Here is a 22,500-nt window from a genome sequence, read left to right as displayed (position 1 = left end):
ATATATATATATATATATATATATATATATATATATATATATATATATATATATATATATATATATATATATATATATATATATATATATATATATATATATATATATATATATATATATATATATATATATATATATATATATATATATATATATATATATATATATATATATATATATATATATATATATATATATATATATATATATATATATATATATATATATATATATATATATATATATATATATATATATATATATATATATATATATATATATATATATATATATATATATATATATATATATATATATATATATATATATATATATATATATATATATATATATATATATATATATATATATATATATATATATATATATATATATATATATATATATATATATATATATATATATATATATATATATATATATATATATATATATATATATATATATATATATATATATATATATATATATATATATATATATATATATATATATATATATATATATATATATATATATATATATATATATATATATATATATATATATATATATATATATATATATATATATATATATATATATATATATATATATATATATATATATATATATATATATATATATATATATATATATATATATATATATATATATATATATATATATATATATATATATATATATATATATATATATATATATATATATATATATATATATATATATATATATATATATATATATATATATATATATATATATATATATATATATATATATATATATATATATATATATATATATATATATATATATATATATATATATATATATATATATATATATATATATATATATATATATATATATATATATATATATATATATATATATATATATATATATATATATATATATATATATATATATATATATATATATATATATATATATATATATATATATATATATATATATATATATATATATATATATATATATATATATATATATATATATATATATATATATATATATATATATATATATATATATATATATATATATATATATATAGTCAAGGGATACAGCTCTCACACTCCCAGAATTTATTGATTGATTGAAGTACCCTTTATGAAGAATCAACATAATATTGGTAGTAGGGTTTACACTCTATAGGCATTTCAGATTAAACTTTTTTTTTCTGATTTTGAAAATGTTCTGGCAAAGGCAAGATCATGCACATATCATACATGCCTCAACTGGAGATCCCTCTCTTCTGGGGCCCTGTGACCTAGCATAGTCCGAGAACCCCATCCCAGAGGAGTCAAAATCACAAAGTTATGTATGGAGTTAGATCAGGCAAAAAAAAAAAAAAAAAAAAAAAAATTAGCTAGGAATTTTGCAATCACTTAGAAAACAAGAAGAGGAAGAAAGCAAGACCATGTCTCTTTTTCTTTTCTTTTTTTTTTGTTATTCCTTCTTTCTCATTCCCCTTTTTCCCGTTTCTTTATGTCATGATGATATTTCTCAAAATAAAATGACCCAAACTGCCATTGCCAAGGATTTTGACCGTTGAATTTTTTGTTTTTGGAAAAGAACTCTCAGGGGACTGGCTTGCGACAGGTAAGTTACCTGCAAACGACTGAACATGCAAGATAGCTTTTCAGGCCTTGTTGTTAGCAAAGAGAGGAAGGAGAAATGTGAATAAAGAGAGGAAGCTTTGTCTGTAGTACTTTTCTTTTGACATTGTTATTATGACTATAAATTTTATGATTTGTTATTATTATTATCAGTTGCATTATTACGGTTGTTTTTAAAGTTATTGTCTCGTTTCGATATCCAGTATTGCTTAATAGGTTTAGTATTATGATTTTATTGCAGTCTTATTAGTGTTATAGTTATGACCTTTATTTCTAGTGTTATTCTCATTATTGTTATTTTGTAATGAACTTAGTAGCCAGGTACTGAAAATATCATTATCTTATGCAAGAGGAAAGATTAACAAAATGTGCTTTGTCTTTGAGCATTTTGTGTTGCTTGTGAAAAGAAAATTACCATGGGTGTGTTTAATCAAAAAAACTTTTCTTAGCTGTTTCTTCAATAAATATTGTTTGTATAACGATACTTCTTACTCAATAATAGATAAAAAGATAGATAGAGGAATATCCGATGGAAGACTGAGTGAGGATAGGGTTATTTTATTTTGTTTATATATTATTATTTTTTTTATTATTATTATTTTTTTTTTGCGGATTTTGACATTTCTTCGTCCTCTTCTTCTTTCCTCGTACTTTCTCCCAGTTTCTTTTTCACAGCTTCTTGTTCATGTAATTCCTTATCTCTTTTCCTCTCTTTTTTCTTTTTCTTTGGTCTTTTTCCTGCTTTTTTGGCTTGAAATTTTCTTTATTTAATCTCTTTCTATTACTGTTACTTGCTTTTCTTCTCCTTCTCCCTCTTCTCCTCTGCCTCCTCCTCCTCCACCTCCTCTTCCTCCTCCTTCTCCTCCTCCAACTCCACCTCCTCCACCTCCTCCTCCTCCTCCTCCTCCTCCTCTTCTTCTTCCTCCTCCACCTCCTCCTCCTCTTCTTCCTCCTCCACCTCCTCTTCCTCCTCCTCCTCCTCCTCCTCCTCCTCCTCCTCAACCTCTTCCTCCTCCACCTCCTCTTCCTCCTCCTCCTCCTCCTCCTCCTCCTCCTCCTCCTCCTCTTCCACCTCCACTTCCTCCTCCTCCACCCCCTCTTCCTCCTCATTCTCCTCCCCCTCATCCTCATCCTCATCCTCATCCTCATCCTCCTCTTCCTTCTCCTCCCCTTCCTCCTCCACCTCCTCTTCTTCCTCCACCTCCTCTTCTTCCTCCACCTCCTCTTCTTCCTCCACCTTCTACCCTTTTTCCTCCACCTCCTCTTCTTCCTCCACCTCCACCTCCACCACCACCACCACCACCACCACCACCACCACCACCACCACCTCCTCCTCCTCTTCCTCCTCCTCCACCTCCCCTTCCTCCTCCTCCACCTCCTCTTTCTCCTCCTCTCCCTCCTCCTTCTCCTCCTTTTCTCTTGTTAGTATTACTTCTTATATTTTACTTATTCCTATGTATTTTCTCTTCTGTTCTTCCACCTTTAATTTGATTTATTTCCCTTTTTTATGCATTTTTTATGTTGAACTCACCGTAGAAGGAAACCTATGAATGAATGACTTTTAAACGTTCAGCTTCTACTTGTGACGTAGCTGCCATTTTCTCTCTCACATACTCGCAGTCACACTTCCACTTAACTCTCACACTCTCTTCCACTCCCTCTCTCACTTTTACTCTTACACTCTCATTCACACTCTCACTCAAACTCAAACTCAAACTTAAACTCAAACTCATTCACATGCAGACATACATGCATACATACATCATACACTCACTCACTCACTCACTCACTCACTCACTCACTTGCCCCACAACTAGATTCTGAAAAAAAAAGAAAAAAAAGCTCAATCTAGATTTTTCCATCACTCTGAAATTCGATCAGTAAAGCTACTACTGACTGACTGGCCTCACCTCTTAAACGAAGGCTTAATTTTTCCTTTTTCCTCGTCCCCCTCCCGCTGCGGCAGTTGTTCCTGAAGCCCCACCACTACGCCGTGTTCCGCATCGGAGTGCTGACGCCGGACACGGAGGGCATCTTCATCGCCGAGGCCTTCGTCCAGACGCAGTTCGAGCAGATCAAGATTCCCTTTCGCCTCCGCACCGCCGACGGGTCCCTCAGCGTCGTGCCCAACACCATTGTCTTCGATCACGCATTCCCGGTACGTGGAGCGAGGCTGGGCGGGGCTGGGGCGGGTAGGGTAGTAGTACTGGACGGGGGTGTCTTTGTCCGTTTTGTTTACTCTTTGTTTTGACGTTGGGAGATCGAGGTCTGGTGTGTTGTGAAGGCCCTCTGAAGTGCGAGGTACAAACACGCACCTTATACCCGTTCTGTCGTCTTTCGTTGCAGGGTAAAATATCCAAGCAGAATTTGCACATTCTGTCGACGTTTGGCCACCCGATGTCGGTGAAGGAGGTGAAGCCCCTGCCAGCCGACTCCCGGTTCTCGTACGAGCCCAGCCAGAGCTCCCTCCTGACGCTGCAGGCCGGCCACAAGAGCCACGTCGGAAGGCTCGTGTTCGACCCCAAGGTGGAGTGCGGCTCGGAGTGCTACGCAGGGTTCCCGCTCACCAGCAAAGGTAAGGCGGGGGCGTTGGGCGAGTCCTCTTCTTGCAGGGGGGAACGCGTTTAGCCTTGTATTGGTTAGTGCTTGTATGTTGGGTTGGTTGCCTCTCAGGTGCAATACTGTGATATGTTTGAAGTCACGTCCTGTCATTTTCAATAGCATGTAGTCGCATGTCTAACTCCAAGTACGTAACGGTATAAAGTCATTTTCTCTTGAATAACGGACGTCAACATCTCGCACACGCGGGAGTGTTCCTTGACTAATCGTGCAATTCCCGTTACCGCTTCAGCTGGTCAGCAGTGGGTTAACACTCTCTCCCTGACATCTCATGTTGCCGACACTGATACGAGTTTGTACTCCACTCTGCGCAGTAGATACCTCAACCTGTCAACCACAGTTTTCAATACCTCCATTGTCTTGCACACTTCAGAGGTCCACGGTTTCCATTTCACAGCGAAGGTAAGGCGCCGCTCGCCCGCGGATTCGAAACGAGTTCCGCCCCTCACTTGCCATTCGTTGTCAAGTCTCGGGCTGTCGGTTGCTCGTATTTGCTGTTGTAACATATCCTGTTGCTTTATTGGGCTGTGATATCAAGGCGCTCTGACGTCGGATCGCGGTTGACATATCTGATTTTATCCTCCGGTCTCCCTCTCCACCATAGGCTGTACTAACCTGGCCAGGCCTGAGTTCGCCGGCACGTGTGTCATTCCCGCTGACGCAGGCACTCAATACAAGCATACAGGAGGTGTTCTTAGAGAACCCGGCCAGCGTCCCTGTGGTGGCTCAAATACTCCTGCTTCACCATTATCCGGCGACGCAGCAGCTGCTCTCCCTGTAGGTTCTCTTCCTCGCACTATGCACTATGTGGTCTAAATGGCCCGAGTGTCTACGCCTCTTTCCTCTTCGAACACTTTTGACAGTTTACCTTCCTTTTTGTATACTCTTTTCATTTGTCTTTTGTTTTATCTCCTGCCCCCCTTTCTTTTTTCCGGTGCATCTTATATGCATCGATTGCACACCCGAGGGATTTAATTATTCATGAAAAAAAAATCTAAAATCTTTTTTTGAAATCTTAAAAAAAAATCCCATTTGTAAGATATAACCAAAGTATAAAACGTCCAGAAAAAAAAAATGGTTGGACACCTTCGCATGTAGTTGATGCGTCCTCCGTATGTGCTCATTCGTTTATCTACCCCCCCCCCCCCCCACCAGCTTACCAACGGGTGAGATGCTCCTGAACGAGAGCGGCGGCGGAACTGGCGGCGGCCCCAGCGACGTGTTCACGCTGGTGGACGGCGACAGCGTGGCGACAGGGGGCGGTGCAACTGCCACCAGAGGGAGCTCGATGCCTCCGCCCGCCCCGGAAATCACGAGCGGCCTGGCCCAGCACCGGAGGACGCTGGAGGAGCAGTTCAAGACGCGCGTCGCCAAGGACAGCATCGCGCTCATCCTGGAGCCGGGCGTCAAGGCAAGTGTGGGGGAGGGGGAGGGGGAGGGGGGCGGGTAGGATTTTGTCTTTGTCCATGTCATTGTTTCGTTGCTGTGGTTATCATATATACTTTTTTTTTACTATCTCTTCCTATCTTTCTTCCTCCCCCTCCCCATCACCTTCCCCCTTCCCCCCGTCCTCTCACCCCCCTCCCTCTACCTCACCCACCACCCTCTCCCTCACCCCCCTTCTCATTCACCCCCTCCCTCTCCCTCACCCCTCCCTCTCCCTCACCCCTCCCTCACCCCAATTCTCCTTCACCCCCTCCCTCACCCCAATTCTCCTTCACCCCCTCCCTCTCCCTCACCCCTCCCGCACCCCCACCTTCTCCCTCACTCGCCCTCACCTTCTCCCTCACCCTCCTTCTCCTCCCTCTCCCTCACCCCTCTCCCTCTCCCCTTCCCTCTCTCTTTCCCTCACCCCCTCCCTCTCCCCTTCCCTCACCCCCTCCCTCTCCCCTTCCTTCACCCCCTCCCTCTCCCCTTCCCTCACCCCCTCCCTCTCCCCCTCCCTCTCCATTTCCATCTCTATCTATATGCATGCAAGATAACGAATGCCTCCATCGCATCACATCACATCAAATCACATCAAATCACACGGCGCCTCTCCTCCTCCTCCTCCCCAGGTGAAGGTGAGAGTGTCGTTCACGCCGCCGGACGAGAAGCTGTACTCGACGGTGTTGTTAGTGCGCAACAACCTGACGGTGATCGACGCGGTGTCGGTGCAGGGCAGAGGGGGCAGAGGCTTCCTCAAGTTCGGCAACAGGAAACCCGGCTCGGCGATGCCTCTTGCCTTCAATATCGGGGCCAAACATTTGAAAGACTGTGATAGTAAGTGGCCGACGTCGTGTCGTGTTGCGTCCGAGTTTTAAAGGAGGAACTTTTTATTTTATTTTATTACTGTTATAATAAATATTATTATGATTGTGTGGGTGCGTTAGCGTATGTGGTTTTGTTTGTTGGTTTGTTTAGTTTGTCCAGATGCAAATTGAGCCACAATTACACCAATGTCCTAATACCCAAATGCAAATACGGATACAAATAAGATATACATTTCTTATAAATACAGTAAACACACAAGGGTCAAGTACAAATACAAATGAAATACAATTACCAGTTTCTGTGTCTGTCTAAATGAAAATACTCCTCCCCTTTGACACATTGACCTGGTTCAGATTAGCATGGCCTTTGAGGAATTTTATTTGTCTTATCGTTTACTTCCCCTCAGTCTCCGTTTTCAATTTGTATTTGTCATTTTAGGTTTTCACAACTATTCTATCAATCTTCTTGAATCAACGCACATTAGCATAATGTCCCCTATTCATCCCTTTGAGTCAAGCCCCTCTTCCACTGGGATAGCTGAGAGATGATTCGCACCCCCGCGTCGTAGCCTAAACCCTCAGCGTAACGCCCCCCCCTTCCTTCCTTCCTTCCCCAGATGGCAGAAGCTCAAAATATTACCAACCCAACTTCACGGTGAAGCGGTCGTTCACGGCGCGCAACACCGGCGAACTGCCCGTCCAGGTGTGGGGCTTCAACATCAACGACTTGCCTTGCGAGGGCTACGGCTTCAAGGTCCTGAACTGCGAGGGCTTCGAGCTCGCCCCCAACGCCAGTCACAAGGTGGACATCGCGTTCACCCCCGACTTCACCCTGTCCAAGGTACAACAGCGGCTAGTCATCCACACCAGCCTGGGCTTGGTGAGCGCGGCCGAGGAGGAGGAGGCCGCCGCGGCGCCCACCGAGAGCCTGGCGCAGCCGGGCCGAGTGGAGTACTCCCTGGTTGCTACCGTCCCTACCCACCTGCTCGCACAGTGCGGAGCCGCCGTGCCCCGGCCCTCGTGGGAGCCCCTCCTCTATTATGCAATCTTACCTCTGATGGCGGCCATGCTGGTCGGGGCCGTGATCCTGGCGGCGCTCGAGGCAGACCACATCCTCAAGTCCACTAAGATCGCCATGACGACTTCCGTGCCCTCCAACGGACACGCGCCGGCCTTCGACAAGTCCAAAGTCTTCGACCTGAAGAACATCGCGCACCACGACTCCAAAGGCGCGCCCCTGAAGAACGGCTACGCCAACGGCCACGCCCAAGTGGAGAGCCTCAAGGCGAGCAGTGGCGGCGTGTGCGGCGGCGGCGGCGGCTCCGGCAGCAAGAAGTCCCCGGCGCCGTCATCCGCGGGAGAAATCGTCGCCAACGGGAGGAAGTCCGCCTCAGGTGCCAGCTCTTCTAAAAAGGTTGGCAATAATCAGATCACAAGTTCAAGTACAAAATCCAAATACACAAAACAGTCTGACTCTAAGTTAGGTCCAGCTTCCGGAGAAAGCATCTCTGCTATATCTGACATTTCTGCCAATCAGAACCAGAATAAGAAATCCAAAGGATACAATAACAAAAGCAACAGCAGCAGAAGCTCGGAGTCGCCGATGTCGTGGCGCAGCTTCTTCTCGCGGGCTGTGAGTGCGAAGGAGGACAGCGCGGCGGCGGGGGCGGGGGCGGCGACGGCGGCGACGACGACGGCGGCGGCGGCAGCGGCAGCAGCGTCCGCGGCGTCGGCGTCGGCGGCGGCGGTCAAGAGCGAGGCGGCCAACCCCAAGAAATCGCCCAACACCAGAAATAAGGAGGAGGCGTCCGTTCTCAAGCAGTCGGTCGGCACCGAGACAGATCTGCACATCGAAAACTGCTCCAAGCTCAGAAGACGCAACAAGGCGAGTGTCGAGGAGGAGACGTCTTCCACCACGACGGAGAGCTCCAACACAGACGAACTATCAATAAGTGAAAGGGTAAGGAGAGGCGCAGCCCTGCCCTGGCTTGGCGGTCTTAATGTCATTTTTGAGAAATTAATGTGGATATATGTTTTTTTCTTCCTGTTTTTTTCCCCCCTCCCCTTCCCCCTCCCCCTTCTATCCAAAACATGCTTCACAATCTCGCCTCCCTTCCCCGTAGGACACGCCCTCCAGTAAGTCCTGCGACACGGCGTCGACGGGCGGGCCGGGCGGGAAGGCGGCCAAGCGGCGCAACGTGCGAGCCAAGGGCGGCAAGGGCGCGAGCGGGGAGGCGGGGCGGGCGGCGAGCGCTGCGCTGGACGACGAGATGGGCTTCGAGATCAGCACCAAGGTCAAGGGGCTGAAGAAGCTGAAGGAGTCCTCGGGGCGCAGCAGCTTCGGCGGAGACATCTACCAGCCCAACACGCTCGAGCTGCCCTACACGCTCAAGCATGTGCGCCAGAAGGACTCCGAGCGCCCCAAGGAGAGCCACAGGAACCCCAAGGGCGCCGCCAATAAAGTGAGCTGCACTTATGTCGGCCGTTGGGGCTGGGTGGGTCAGGCCGGGTGGGCTTTTGTGTCATGCATGTGCATATTACGTCCGAGCAAAGACTGCAGATCTTCCTTCAACCAGTGCCTCTTTCCTTCAGAATAAGGATTCGGGCGAGAGCATGGGCAGCACGGGGTCGTCGCCGGTGCCTAAGTGGGACGAGTCGCGGACGTCTTCTGGCGAGGGCGCGTCGGGCGCGTCGGCGTCGGCGTCAGCTGCAGGGCTGGCGACGCACGCCAAGCCTCAGACGCAGCCGCAGCCGCTGGCGCCAAGGGAGTCGTCCTACTCCGCCATTCTGCTCGGCACCGACAAGCAGGTGGGCTATTTGTTGTGTCATTTGTATTGATTCCCGTAGTATGTCAGTCCTATATAAACACTTTCTTGTATCTGTCCGTATGTTGATACAGGTTGAAAGTGGATCATATTGTTGCTATAGGTATGCTAGTAATTGTGAAAACCTTCATTAGTAAAGCCGCGGTTGACGCGTGTCATTGCAGAAAGCGAAAGTGACGCCCTTCGTCAAGGTTCCACCTGAGATGAAGAAGATCGAGAAGCCCCTGGGCGTCATCGGCCAGAAGTCGGGCAACGGCGGCGGCGGCGGCGGCACGAGCGGCGGCGGCGGTGGCGGCGGCAGCAGCATCGGCGGCCTGCATGGCGCGTCCAGCCCGGTAACGAGCGCGGCTGTCCCGCCGCTGTCCAGCAACTCGCTCTTCACCATTCCTGACAACAACTACTCGCATCGGCTCAAGGAGGAGGCCTACTCACGCAGCCTCTACAGCGGCTTCGGCGACAGCGCTGCACTGGCGGGTCCGCAGAACAACAACAGCAGCCATTCGTGGGACCCCAAGACCCTCACGGTGCCCGCCATGAGGCCGCCCCCCGGGCTTGTGCAGGCACATGACTTCGCGCGGCATCATGGCCCTCTCACGGGTAAGGCACGACTGAGATGCATTTCCATCTCTCCATCTGTCTGCCCATCAAACCCCTCTCCCATTCTCCCTCATCTCCCACGCAAAGGGACATCCCAATTTTTCTATTTTATTTTCTCTATTATTTTTTTATATCTTATGTAGTTGAAATTCTTCCCTTCATTACCTCAGTCTTAGCAGTTGTAGAGTAATAATCTAAAACAGAGTCGAAGGCTATCTGGCCACCTCCAGAAAGATCTAGAGGCCAAATTCCCTCCAGCTTCCATAGTTCCATAGTGATGACAAATGTGTGTCCGCTTTCAGACGAGGACTGGCAGTACTGCAACCCGCAGGTGGGCGGCTCGCTCTGGTCGGACGGCAACGCCTACCACAACAACGCTATGGGCATGAACGCCAACAACGCCCCTCCGCCGAGCCTGTGGGACTCGCTCTCCAACATCTGGTCACCGCCCTTCTGGTCCAACCAGGGGACCTCGTGCCCGCCCAACACGCCCTCGCCGTGGGGGGGCTCCTCCTCCACGCTGCCCAAGGCCTCGACGCCGCCCGTGATGAGCGACGCCAACGGGGCCGTGTCCAAGGGCCTGGGCTTCGACCCCTTCCACTCGGACAGCAGCATCTGGTCGGCCCCGGGCGCAGGCCACGCCGGCGACCTGTGGGCCCCGCCGGTGGCCAATAAGAAGGAAGCTTAACTGAGCCAGAAGCTGTGCTGCAGCGGTGCGTCCTTAACAATGGCCATGTGGACTATGAGGAAGAAGATGCCCCCTTTTACGCAAAACGTTTATTTAGATGGAAAATCATGCAAGGGAGGGAACATTCCCCAACATGTGATGTGCCCTCCACTCTCCTCTTTCTTCTCTCCTTTAAAATCATCTCTCATCTTCGTGCCTCTGCATTTCCTTCTCATTTCTCTCCTCGCTCTCTGCTTGTTTATCCTCTCTTCCTCCTTCCTTCCCCTTTCTCGCATCTTTCCTTTTCTCCTCCCCTCTCTCTTATTTCCTCTTTCCTCTATTCTATTTATTCTATTCTATTCTATTCTATTCTATTCTATTCTATTCTATTCTCTCCTCTCCTCTCATTTCCCCTCTGTACTCTCTTTTCTTTCTTTTTCTTTTCTTTTCTGATCTCCCCTCTTCTTTTCTCTTCTCTTCTCTTCTCTTCTCTTCTCTTCTCTTCTCTTCTCTTCTCTTCTCTTCTCTTCTCTTCTCTTCTCTTCTCTTCTCTTCTCTTCTCTTCTCTTCTCTTCTCTTCTCTTCCCTTCTCTTCTCTTCTCTTCTCTTCTCTTCTCTTCTCTTCTCTTCTCTTCTCTTCTCTTCTCTTCTCTTCTCTTCTCTTCTCTTCTCTTCTCTTCTCTTCTCTTCTCTTCTCTTCTCTTCTCTTCTCTTCTCTTCTCTTCTCTCTCTCTTCTCTTCTCTTCTCTTCTCTTTTCCTCACCTCACCTCACCTCACCTATATTCTCTCCTTTTCTCGTCTCTTCTCTTCTCTTCTCTTCTCTTCTCTTCTCTTCTCTTCTCTTATCTTCTCTTCTCATTTATCCACTCCTTTCCTCTCCTCTCATAGAAAACTATATTTTTATTTTGAAATACTGATGGAATGGAATTAGTTCCATTACGACTAGAAGAAAAGGCCTTTTACTTAAAAAAACAACATTTTTTTGCGTTTATCTACCGAAGATATTATTGACTTTATTTTAGTAATAACATCACTTTCCAGTCATTATGAGATCGAACATTGTTTTTTTTTAATGAGACAAGGAAAACTTATCTCTTTCTTGTGTCCTACGAGTGTATTGACATGCAAGATAGTAATGGAAAGTGTGTGTATGTGTGTGTGAGTGTGTAGGTATATCTGTACACATGTGTATTTGTTGTTGTTTTTTTAAAAGTTGTGTTGTGTTTATGTTACGAGATATCGAAATGTTTTTTTGTTCGTGAAAGCTGCTGGTGTGTTTGGTACCTATGGTAATTTACCTCTGTTGTTTGCTGGCTTGCTAGTTTATATTTGTTAGGTATATGTGGTTATGCATATACAGGTAATAAATGTATGTATGTATGTTTTAGTAAATTATATGATTTACAGAAGCGAGAAAAACTGTACTCATGTTTATGCGAGCTTTCTCATTTTAGATTGTCTGGAAGTATGAGAGAGACTATTTTTTGTAATGAGAACAAAATGTTTTTTCTTTCGAAGTTCAAATGAGTTTTAATTTATATCTCTTTTATATTTGTGTTTCTCCTCTGAACGTTGCAGATATGTTTGTATGTAGTCTAGAAATGACAATGTTTATTTTTTTAGAGAGTACATGTTTTTTGTTTGTTTGTTTTTTTTTGTTTTTTTTTTCTCTTTTTAGCTGCAGAAATTGTCGCTAACAAAGTTAGTTTGTTGCACGGAAATGTAGGTGAGTTTTTTTTGTCTCGGTACAAACTAGACTTTTTTTATGACTTCACTTTGATATTGTTATTTTATGAGTTGAGGGTAACTGGAGAGAAAAAAGATAACAGTTACATGCTTAGAGAGAAATTAAAAAACAACAGATGACTAGTAAGGTATTGGACTACCTTGGAGACAAGTTTCAACCGGAGACGACTCAACACATAGGAAAAAAAAGAAAGGATGGAACAAGTATTTCTTTCTTGTTTTGAAGAAGAAGAAGAAAGAAAAAAACAAGACCCGAAAGAACCCATCGCAATCTTTTTACATTTGCTCGAATCTTTAACGTGCCATAATGATTATTAATTCTCAGCATCCGATGTTTTTACCTTTTGATGAGTAGCTTGTGTCTCTCTCACCGCCGGCTCTTAATCTTTCTCAGACCCACCATTGCTATGCGAGTCACTGCATTGATTAAGATGTAATTGAGTGATTTCCTTTTCTTTTGAGAGAGAGAAAAAAAAAAAAATAATAATGAGTATTCATGTGCTTATCATATACACAACCTTTGCCTCAGAATAAAGCAATCCTTAACGACGATGATGATGATGATGATGATGATGATAAAATGCAGGATTTATGAATATAAGAAGGGGCAACCGCGCGAGACCCGTGTTCTTCTTCAGCTCATCCTGGTAGTCAGTATTTCAGAAGGGGTCGAGATACAGTTAGCGGGAGGAAAATGCTTTTATCTGGAGTAAATAGGTCTTCTTTCATTGTTTTCAAGTTAAGAAGAGAGAGAGAAAAATAAAAAGAATTAACAGCGTTCTACAAAAGAATTGTACACGTTTCTTGGTATTTTGAGACTTGTTCTCCGACTGAGCTTACCGTGTAAATTTGGCTTTGTCTAAGATTCATGCCCTGGCACAGCGATTCCTTCAACTATATTATCGGTTAAACGTTTACCTCCAGCCAAACGTTTACCTCCAGCCAAGCGTTTTACCTCCAGCAGAACGTTTAATTTCAGCCGAACGTTTACCTCCAGCCAAACGTTTACCTTCTGTTAACTGTACTTCAGCCTACTGCTACAACCAGTATTGTGTGTTCTCCCACTCACAGTATTTGATCATTCACCAAGCAGGAAACTCGGTAATTCAGGTTTCCATCTTAAAAAGAACTTGAGAAAGAGCAGATGTCAGACATAACAAGAGTGTTTTTGATGGACAAATAAAAAGAAATAATTAAGCCTTGTGTTTTCTTCATTTCTTCATGTGTTTTCTTCTTGTTATTATTATTCCTGAGGAGGTAGTTCATATTGCGTTGATATTTGACGTCGCCTCTGGTGGTTAGGTTGAATAGTTAGGCCTAGGTGCAACTATCAGGTAAGTAGACATGTGAAAGTGTGTTGCAAGTGGAAATATGTTTTTTGCATATTTGAATTAGTGTAAATTCTAATGATGTTATGTCTACACGAATATCTAGAATATTTAGATAGATGCAAATGCAATTTAGAGAAGAGTTTTTGGATTCCAGGAATATTCTAGGTGTAAACAAGGATACGAGCCTGATATACATTACTTACTGAGACACTTCATTCAGGCTACAACGTTGTCCAGGCATGGAAACTGGGCGTGACTTTGCAGGATGTTAAAGGGACCCACACTCCTCTCCCCCTCAACTATTTCTCAACATTTAGATAAGCTGAACAAAGTCGGAGCAGTTCACACAAACGTGAAACGCCAAGCCTTCTCAAACAAAGTAGAGAATAACGTGATTTCCTTGATTTTGAAAAAAAAAAAAATGTTTATATTTAGTCATCCATTATTCTTGAATGAACCAAACCATTGCTATTCCATGCGCTCATGCTCGCTATCAACCGTCAGAAGGCGTGAACTGAAGCGTGAATCACCTAGTAGTATGAACAGGACATAAAATTCCCAGAAAGAGAAAACAGCCCGGCATACGACTCTGGGACCCCGAAGAGTTAATGTACACGAGCCCTACTGCTAGAAAATCAAAATGGATTGAACTCCACTTCTATATGAAGACAAGACACAAGAACAAAGTGATTTCATAAATTTCAAGAGTATTTAGAAGGAAATTTGGACAGCCACACGAAAAATATATATATATTTTTATCCAAGATGTCACAGTATACCATCTAACCATAGTGATTGCATATCAGATATGATCATCAGTTATATATCAAAATTTTCAAGGGAATTGCCTATTTATAAGTAGTCAAGACCTATTAACAATAGGGATGTGCACCGTCCACTACGGTTTTGTCTCTATTTTCTTGTTTAACTCTTTCCGGGGAATTGTTATAGTTTCTAACGTTATTGCTGCTGTCATTATTATAATTATTATGACTGCAATGACAATGATGATAAGGATAAACACGACCACATTGACAAGGCATGTCCCTACATTCCCGTCGTCAGTGAGTTTAGCCGCGAAAGGAGGAGGAAAAAGGTTTACTGTCTGTTACCTTGTGATGGCTTATTTGCAAGGTTTGATTACTTCAGAAGGAGTTTTTTGATGGTTGATTACCAATATAACAAATAGAGCATCACACACACACACACACACACACACACACACACACACACACACACACACACACACACACACACACACACACACACACACACACACACACACACACACACACACACACACACACACACACACACACACACACACACACACACACACACACACACACACACACACACACACACACACACACATATATACATACATATTGATGGTTCTCCTCCTCCTCCTCCTCCTCCTCGCCGACTTAAGACGAGTGTGATATGAGGACTCGGGGAAAAAAGCGCTGTTTTCTTGTTCCCCACCATGTTCATTCTGCAAGTATATGGCGTTTCCCCTCGGGCGCAGCGCACGCCCTCCACACCCTCCACGCCCTTCACACCCTCCACACCCTCCACGCCCTCCACACCCTCCACACCCTCCACGCCCTCCACGCCCTCCACGCCCTCCACACCCTCCACGCCCTCCACACCCTCCACACCCTCCACGCCCTCCACACCCTCCACACCCTCCACACCCTCCACGCCCTCCACTCCCTCCACACCCTCCACGCCCTCCACACCCTCCACGCCCTCCACACCCTCCACACCCTCCACGCCCTCCACACCCTCCACACCCTCCACGCCCTCCACACCCTCCACTCCCTCCACGCCCTCCACACCCTCCACACCCTCCACGCCCTCCACACCCTCCACGCCCTCCACGCCCTCCACACCCTCCACACCCTCCACACCCTCCACACCCTCCACGCCCTCCACACCCTCCACGCCCTCCACACCCTCCACGCCCTCCACACCCTCCACACCCTCCACGCCCTCCACACCCTCCACACCCTCCACGCCCTCCACACCCTCCACACCCTCCACACCCTCCACGCCCTCCACACCCTCCACGCCCTCCACCCCCTCCACGCCCTCCACGCCCTCCACACCCTCCACGCCCTCCACACCCTCCACGCCCTCCACGCCCTCCACACCCTCCACGCCCTCCACACCCTCCACGCCCTCCACACCCTCCACGCCCTCCACACCCTCCACGCCCTCCACACCCTCCACACCCTCCACGCCCTCCACACCCTCCACGCCCTCCACACCCTCCACGCCCTCCACGCCCTCCACACCCTCCACACCCTCCACGCCCTCCACGCCCTCCACACCCTCCACACCCTCCACACCCTCCACGCCCTCCACACCCTCCACGCCCTCCACACCCTCCACACCCTCCACGCCCTCCACACCCTCCACGCACTCCACACCCTCCACACCCTCCACGCCCTCCACACCCTCCACACCCTCCACGCACTCCACGCCCTCCACACCCTCCACGCACTCCACACCCTCCACACCCTCCACGCCCTCCACACCCTCCACGCCCTCCACGCCCTCCACACCCTCCACGCCCTCCACACCCTCCACGCCCTCCACACCCTCCACGCCCTCCACGCCCTCCACACCCTCCACACCCTCCACGCCCTCCACTCCCTCCACGCCCTTCACACCCTCCACGCCCTTCACACCCTCCACGCCCTCCACGCCCTCCACGCCCTCCACGCCCTCCACACCCTCCACGCCCTCCACACCCTCCACGCCCTCCACACCCTCCACACCCTCCACGCCCTCCACACCCTCCACGCCCTCCACGCCCTCCACGCCCTCCACACCCTCCACACCCTCCACGCCCTCCACACCCTCCACACCCTCCACGCCCTTCACGCCCTCCACACCCTCCACGCCCTCCACATCCTCCACGCCCTCCACGCCCTCCCAACCTCGCCACTTTCGATCTGCGCATGTCAGCTCCGCCGGTCGGTCATTCATTATTCATATTTTCTTATCTTCGTTATGCTTATCGTTTTTCTCTTTGAGTCTCTGAAGACCGCTGGATCTTGACTACCGTTTCAGCGGATTATATTTTACGGAAAATGATGAAGAATGAAGATAAAAGCCTCTGAAGAAAGGCCCGTGCATAAAAATGGTTACGCTTATCACAATGTGTAGTAATTACATGGAGATTGGCTACTTACGATCAGGGCATTATTTATTAAGGCATATTTTACGATTAGTCAAGAATGTTCATGGCGTCTAGTGGTGCTCACACACGTAGCACGGAGCTCCTAAGAGAGCCTGATTGGCGACCGGCCAGGAAATACTTAATGAAAGATTCCTTGTGTCGAAAACTTTTTAAAATTAATTTTGTTTAGAAAGAAGGTCACAAATTATTGCCAGAACCTTTGCCTTTAAGAATTTATATATATTTTTACTATAATAGGAAGTGAAGACGGGTCCTACTGTAGTTATACAATGTTAAATCCCCATTTTGGTATAAAAACATGACTGAAACACAAAAGTTGTCCCTTTGCCCAAAATAAGTAAATCTCACGTGCCTTATTTCATCCATTCACTCACAATAAACTACCACTTCCAAAACCAAGCCTCAAAGACACACGACAAGACACACACAGACAAGACACACAGACAAGACACACACAGACAAGACACACACAGACAAGACACACACAGACAAGACACACACAGACAAGACGCACACAGACAAGACACACACAGACAAGACACGCACAGCCAAGACACGCACAGCCAAGACACACACAGACAAGACACGCACAGCCAAGACACACACAGACAAGACACACACAGCCAAGACACACACAGCCAAGACACGCACAGACAAGACACGCACAGCCAAGACACACACAGACAAGACACACACAGACAAGACACACACAGACAAGACACGCACAGCCAAGACACACACAGACAAGACACACACAGACAAGACACGCACAGCCAAGACACACACAGCCAAGACACACACAGACAAGACACACACAGCCAAGACACACACAGACAAGACACGCACAGCCAAGACACACACAGACAAGACACACAGACAAGACACGCACAGACAAGACACGCACAAGCAAGACACACACAGACAAGACACACAGACAAGACACGCACAGACAAGACACGCACAGACAAGACACACACAGACAAGACACACACAGACAAGACACACACAGACAAGACACACACAGACAAGACACACACAGACAAGACACACACAGACAAGACACACAGACAAGACACACACAGACAAGACACACACAGACAAGACACACACAGACAAGACACGCACAGACAAGACACACACAGACAAGACACGCACAGACAAGACACACACAGACAAGACACACACAGACAAGACACACACAGCCAAGACACGCACAGACAAGACACGCACAGACAAGACACACACAGACAAGACACACACAGACAAGACACACACAGACAAGACACGCACAGACAAGACACACACAGACAAGACACACACAGACAAGACACGCACAGACAAGACACACACAGACAAGACACACACAGACAAGACACACACAGCCAAGACACACACAGACAAGACACGCACAGCCAAGACACACACAGACAAGACACACAGACAAGACACGCACAGACAAGACACGCACAAGCAAGACACACACAGACAAGACACACAGACAAGACACGCACAGACAAGACACGCACAAGCAAGACACACACAGACAAGACACACACAGACAAGACACACACAGACAAGACACACACAGACAAGACACACACAGACAAGACACACACAGCCAAGACACGCACAGACAAGACACACACAGACAAGACACACACACAGACAGAGAGGCTATACGTACGTCCGCGCCCCAATGTCTGACCACGGTTGATGTTACGACGAACGAACTGCCAAAATCCTAAAGCACTGCGACAGAACCACTTTACCTGCGATTATAAAAGCCATAAAGCCAGATCAGTCTAGTTCGAAGACGTTTTAGGAGTGGGCGTGGCTCCTCCATGTATCAAAGGGGAAAAAAACAAACGGCTTTTACTTGCTCATGTTCGTGCTTGAGTGACTGACCTCTTCTGTTTATTATGTTTTTTTTTTTTTCTAGACTTATATCCATCATTTTCTTCCATTCATCATATCATATTCCTTATATCATATCATATTTCATTGTGTCATATTATATCATATCATATATCATATTCTTCTATATTTTATTCCAATAAGCGATAATACATGTTTTAGGGAAATGAGAAAGAACAAGAACAGGAAGAGGAAAAGAAAGGAAGGAGAACAGAGGGAACAAGAAAAAGAAAGAAGAAGGAAGAATGAACGGAAGAGAAGAATAAGAAGTAAACGAAGGAGAAATGGAAGAGGATAAGGAAGGAAAAGATAAATGGGAAGAAGAAGAAAAGAAAGACGAAAAAAAAATATATTATAGAGAAAGAGGAATAGGAAGAACGGGGGATAAGAATGGAGAGCGAAGATAAAAAAATAAAATAAAGAAAAGAAAAAGAAAATGAAGGAATGAGAGAAGAAAAAAAATGAAGGAATGAGAAGAAAAAAAAAACGAAGAAATAGAAGAAGCAAACGAAGAAGAAAAAAGGCAAAAAAGAGAGAGAGAAAAAAATGATATTAACAATAAGGCTGCCCGCACACGAGCAACTTTTTATTGTGAGTTGTCACAACAAAAAATTGTCGCAATTAAAAAATTGTCGCAACGAAAAGTTGTCGGCAAGGTACATCCGCACACGAGCCACGCGATGGCGACAACTATTGTTTAGTCTCATCATGGATGCCGTGGAGGTAGCAGTAACCTGTGCACTCCTGCTCAGGAGGAGACGAAAAAAGAAGCCAAGAAATCACTGGGTACACCCCATAGTCAGTCAGCGATTACTACGTGGAGCATTCCACACATTGTTTGAGGACCTAAAAGGGCACCCTGATAAATTTTTTAATTACTTTAGGATGTCACAGGAAACCTTTGGTCATCTAATCACATTAACTGGGCCCCTTATAGCACACCAGGACACCAACATGAGGAAGTGTGTGCCAGTAGAGGAAAGGCTGGCTGTAACATTAAGGTAAGGATAAATAAGGAAAATGTTTATTCGTATTACATGTAATTTATTGACATAATTAATGATTCTTCTTGAAATAGCACTACAGGGAAATGAAGAAAATATGTTCCATTTTCAGAAAAGAAAAATACATCACTATTTCTACACTACACATCGCTGTAGATATGATTGAATTGCTTTCAGATGTAACCAATACTTTGTGAATAAAAGAAAATGTATTTCCTTATATATTGAGCATAATAAAAAAAAAAAAACACTCAACTTCAACAAAATCAATGAAAGATTCAACAATAGAAATCTGAAAAAAAACTTTTAATTCTTTTTATATTTAGATAAACTAATGATATTAGTTATCAGTGAACACCAGAATAAATTGGAATACATGAACGAGAAAATACATAATATTTAATCCATTACACACTGAGCACTAATCATGTGTGAAAATTATAATGGTCTTATTATGACAGTTCTAATAGGTCGGTGTCACCTGAGTTCAAAGAATATTCTGATGCTGGTGACGAAGCTGTGGTGGTGATATTTGATGCCGACTGTTGAAATTCGCGATTTTCTTGTGAATGATGTAGCTGAGGTTGATAAGGTTGGTTGTGAAGGTATCCAGGAGTATGTACAAATTCTTGAGTTGAGTGGTGACCTTCACGTATCTGGTGCTGATGCATGTGATGCATACCACTTGTAGGCAGATATCTTTGGGTGTTCAGAGACATACCTGGTACAGCAACGTACGGTTGACAAGTGCTTGTAGAGGGCGTATTGCCATGATAAGCAGTAGATGGAATCTGTGTCGTCATCATCTGTACTCTTCTCATCACTTTCATTATTTCTATCTGTGCTTCAAATCTTTGCTCATCATTGAACTTTTTAAACTTCGGAATTAGTGACATTACAAAGGCTGTATCCTCATCACAATTTTCTTTAGTCTTTCCTCTTAATATTTTAAGTAGTTCTTCTTCATATCTATTGTTGGAAGCTCCTTGGATTTTTCTTGGTTTTTGTGGTCTTTGTACGTTATTCACGTTTGCAGAATTACTTGGTGTGTCGCCTTGTTCACGTTCTTCCTCCTTATCATTACCCTCCGGTGCTGAGTAGTTACCTGTGGTTTCTCGCTCGTTAAAAGTTGGTGCAAGGAATAGGAGCTGATCAAAGTAAACATACTTCCTTTTCTTAGCGGCACCATCTCCTGACCTGCCTTTTTGATCCTTTAACGCCCTCCTGAAGCATTCACGGAGATTTTTCCATCTTCGCTGTAGCTGGTTTCCTGAAATTAATGAAATTAATAATTTTTTTTGCAGATACCTAGCAACGGGGAACAGCTTCGTTTCGCTTCACTTTGAGTACCGGCTTGGTGAATCAACAATTCGTCAAATTGTCTACGAAACATGTGAAGCACTCTGGAAAAGCCTGCAGAACATCTACATGCCTGAGAAAAGTGGAAGTGACTGGCTCCAAGTCGCAAAGGATTTCTATGCTAACACACAATTCCCAAACTGCATTGGTGCTCTTGATGGGAAACACGTCCGCATCAAGAATCCAGATAATTGTGGTTCTAGTTTCTATAATTACAAGCAGTTTTTCTCAATTGTACTCATGGCGTTAGTTGACAGTGGGTGTTCATTTACAGCTATTGATGTTGGAGCTGCTGGAAAATCCAGTGATTCAAATGTGTTTAAAAAATCTGATTTCTGTAAAAAATTAGATTCTGGGGAACTTAAGCTTCCAAACCCATGCCCACTACCAAATGACAACAGTAGAATTTGCATGCCATACGTTATTGTCAGTGATGAGGCATTTGCTTTGACTGAGAATGTTCTACGGCCATATCCAAACAAAAATCTGACAGGTCAACAACGTGTTTTCAACTATCGTTTGTCACGAGCAAGGCGTTCAGTTGAATGCACGTTTGATATCATGGCAAACACATGGAGAATTTTCCATAGACCTCTGGATGTTAAACCTGAGTTTTGTGATGTCATAGTTAAGGCATGCTGCATTTTACACAACTACGTAAAAAAACATGAGGGTGTCAACTTTGAAGAAACATTGTATGAATGTCCAATGAATGACATTGATCGTGTTGGCACCAGATGTAACATGAGAGGAAAAACAGTACGAGATCACTTTGCATCATACTTTACTAGTCCCCAAGGAGCAGTTTCATGGCAGTATAACAAAATATAAAAGGTCACCGCTATAAAAGTGAACCACATGATAGATATTTTCCTTTCAAATACAATATGTTTCTTACCTTTTTCTTTTTTATCCTCAGGGGAGAGAATATTCCAATCGCTCACCACAGCCTCACACACCTCACGCCACAACTTCTCTTTTATATTCTTATCGCTGTATTCCTTCAGCTGGAAATCATAAAGAGGTGGTCTCTTCTCTACCTCTGTTATGAGTGTTTCGCAGTCAAATACAGCTTTTATTACAGACATGATAGCTACCACTTCCTCTCACCACTGAAATCTGAAGGGGCAAGGCAGCAGCAGGCTGGGTGTTGGCGACAACGGAAAGTTGCTCGTGTGCGGGCTCACATTTAAAATAACGTTTTCTATCGCCGGCCACAGTTGCCAACAATAGTTGTGTTGTCCGAGAAATTGACCCGAGCGCAACTCCCTCTCAATTTTTTGTTGTCGCCTCAGGAAAAGTTGTCC

At 44.9% G+C, this 22,500-nt stretch overlaps 1 protein-coding gene across 9 annotated transcripts in view; it reads left to right on the top strand.

Annotated features, from left to right (window-relative positions):
* Tmem131 (Transmembrane protein 131) overlaps positions 1 to 13,571 on the top strand; it is a 129,552-nt gene extending 115,981 nt beyond the window's left edge. For 8 of the 9 annotated variants that reach the window (XM_086548286.1, XM_086548289.1, XM_086548284.1 and 5 more), the window contains 11 exons: positions 3,634 to 3,825; positions 4,014 to 4,242; positions 4,519 to 4,688; positions 4,891 to 5,063; positions 5,442 to 5,697; positions 6,344 to 6,548; positions 7,156 to 8,498; positions 8,662 to 9,000; positions 9,131 to 9,346; positions 9,528 to 9,960; positions 10,263 to 13,571. In XM_086548286.1, coding sequence (XP_086404412.1) covers positions 3,634 to 3,825; positions 4,014 to 4,242; positions 4,519 to 4,688; positions 4,891 to 5,063; positions 5,442 to 5,697; positions 6,344 to 6,548; positions 7,156 to 8,498; positions 8,662 to 9,000; positions 9,131 to 9,346; positions 9,528 to 9,960; positions 10,263 to 10,648 — 3,942 coding nt within the window. In that variant the 3' untranslated portion in view covers positions 10,649 to 13,571. The remainder of the gene's footprint in view (positions 1 to 3,633; positions 3,826 to 4,013; positions 4,243 to 4,518; positions 4,689 to 4,890; positions 5,064 to 5,441; positions 5,698 to 6,343; positions 6,549 to 7,155; positions 8,499 to 8,661; positions 9,001 to 9,130; positions 9,347 to 9,527; positions 9,961 to 10,262) is intronic. The other variant, XM_043011979.2, reaches the window with a different exon arrangement.
* Positions 13,572 to 22,500: the final 8,929 nt, after the last annotated feature.

Source organism: Penaeus japonicus, unplaced genomic scaffold, assembly GCF_977035675.1.
Source record: "Penaeus japonicus unplaced genomic scaffold, GWHDUDI00000001_assembly GWHDUDI00000020, whole genome shotgun sequence".
Lineage (NCBI taxonomy): Eukaryota > Metazoa > Arthropoda > Malacostraca > Decapoda > Penaeidae > Penaeus > Penaeus japonicus.
Note: the sequence above shows the minus strand (reverse complement) of the source record. Positions and strands in the feature narration are given on the sequence as shown.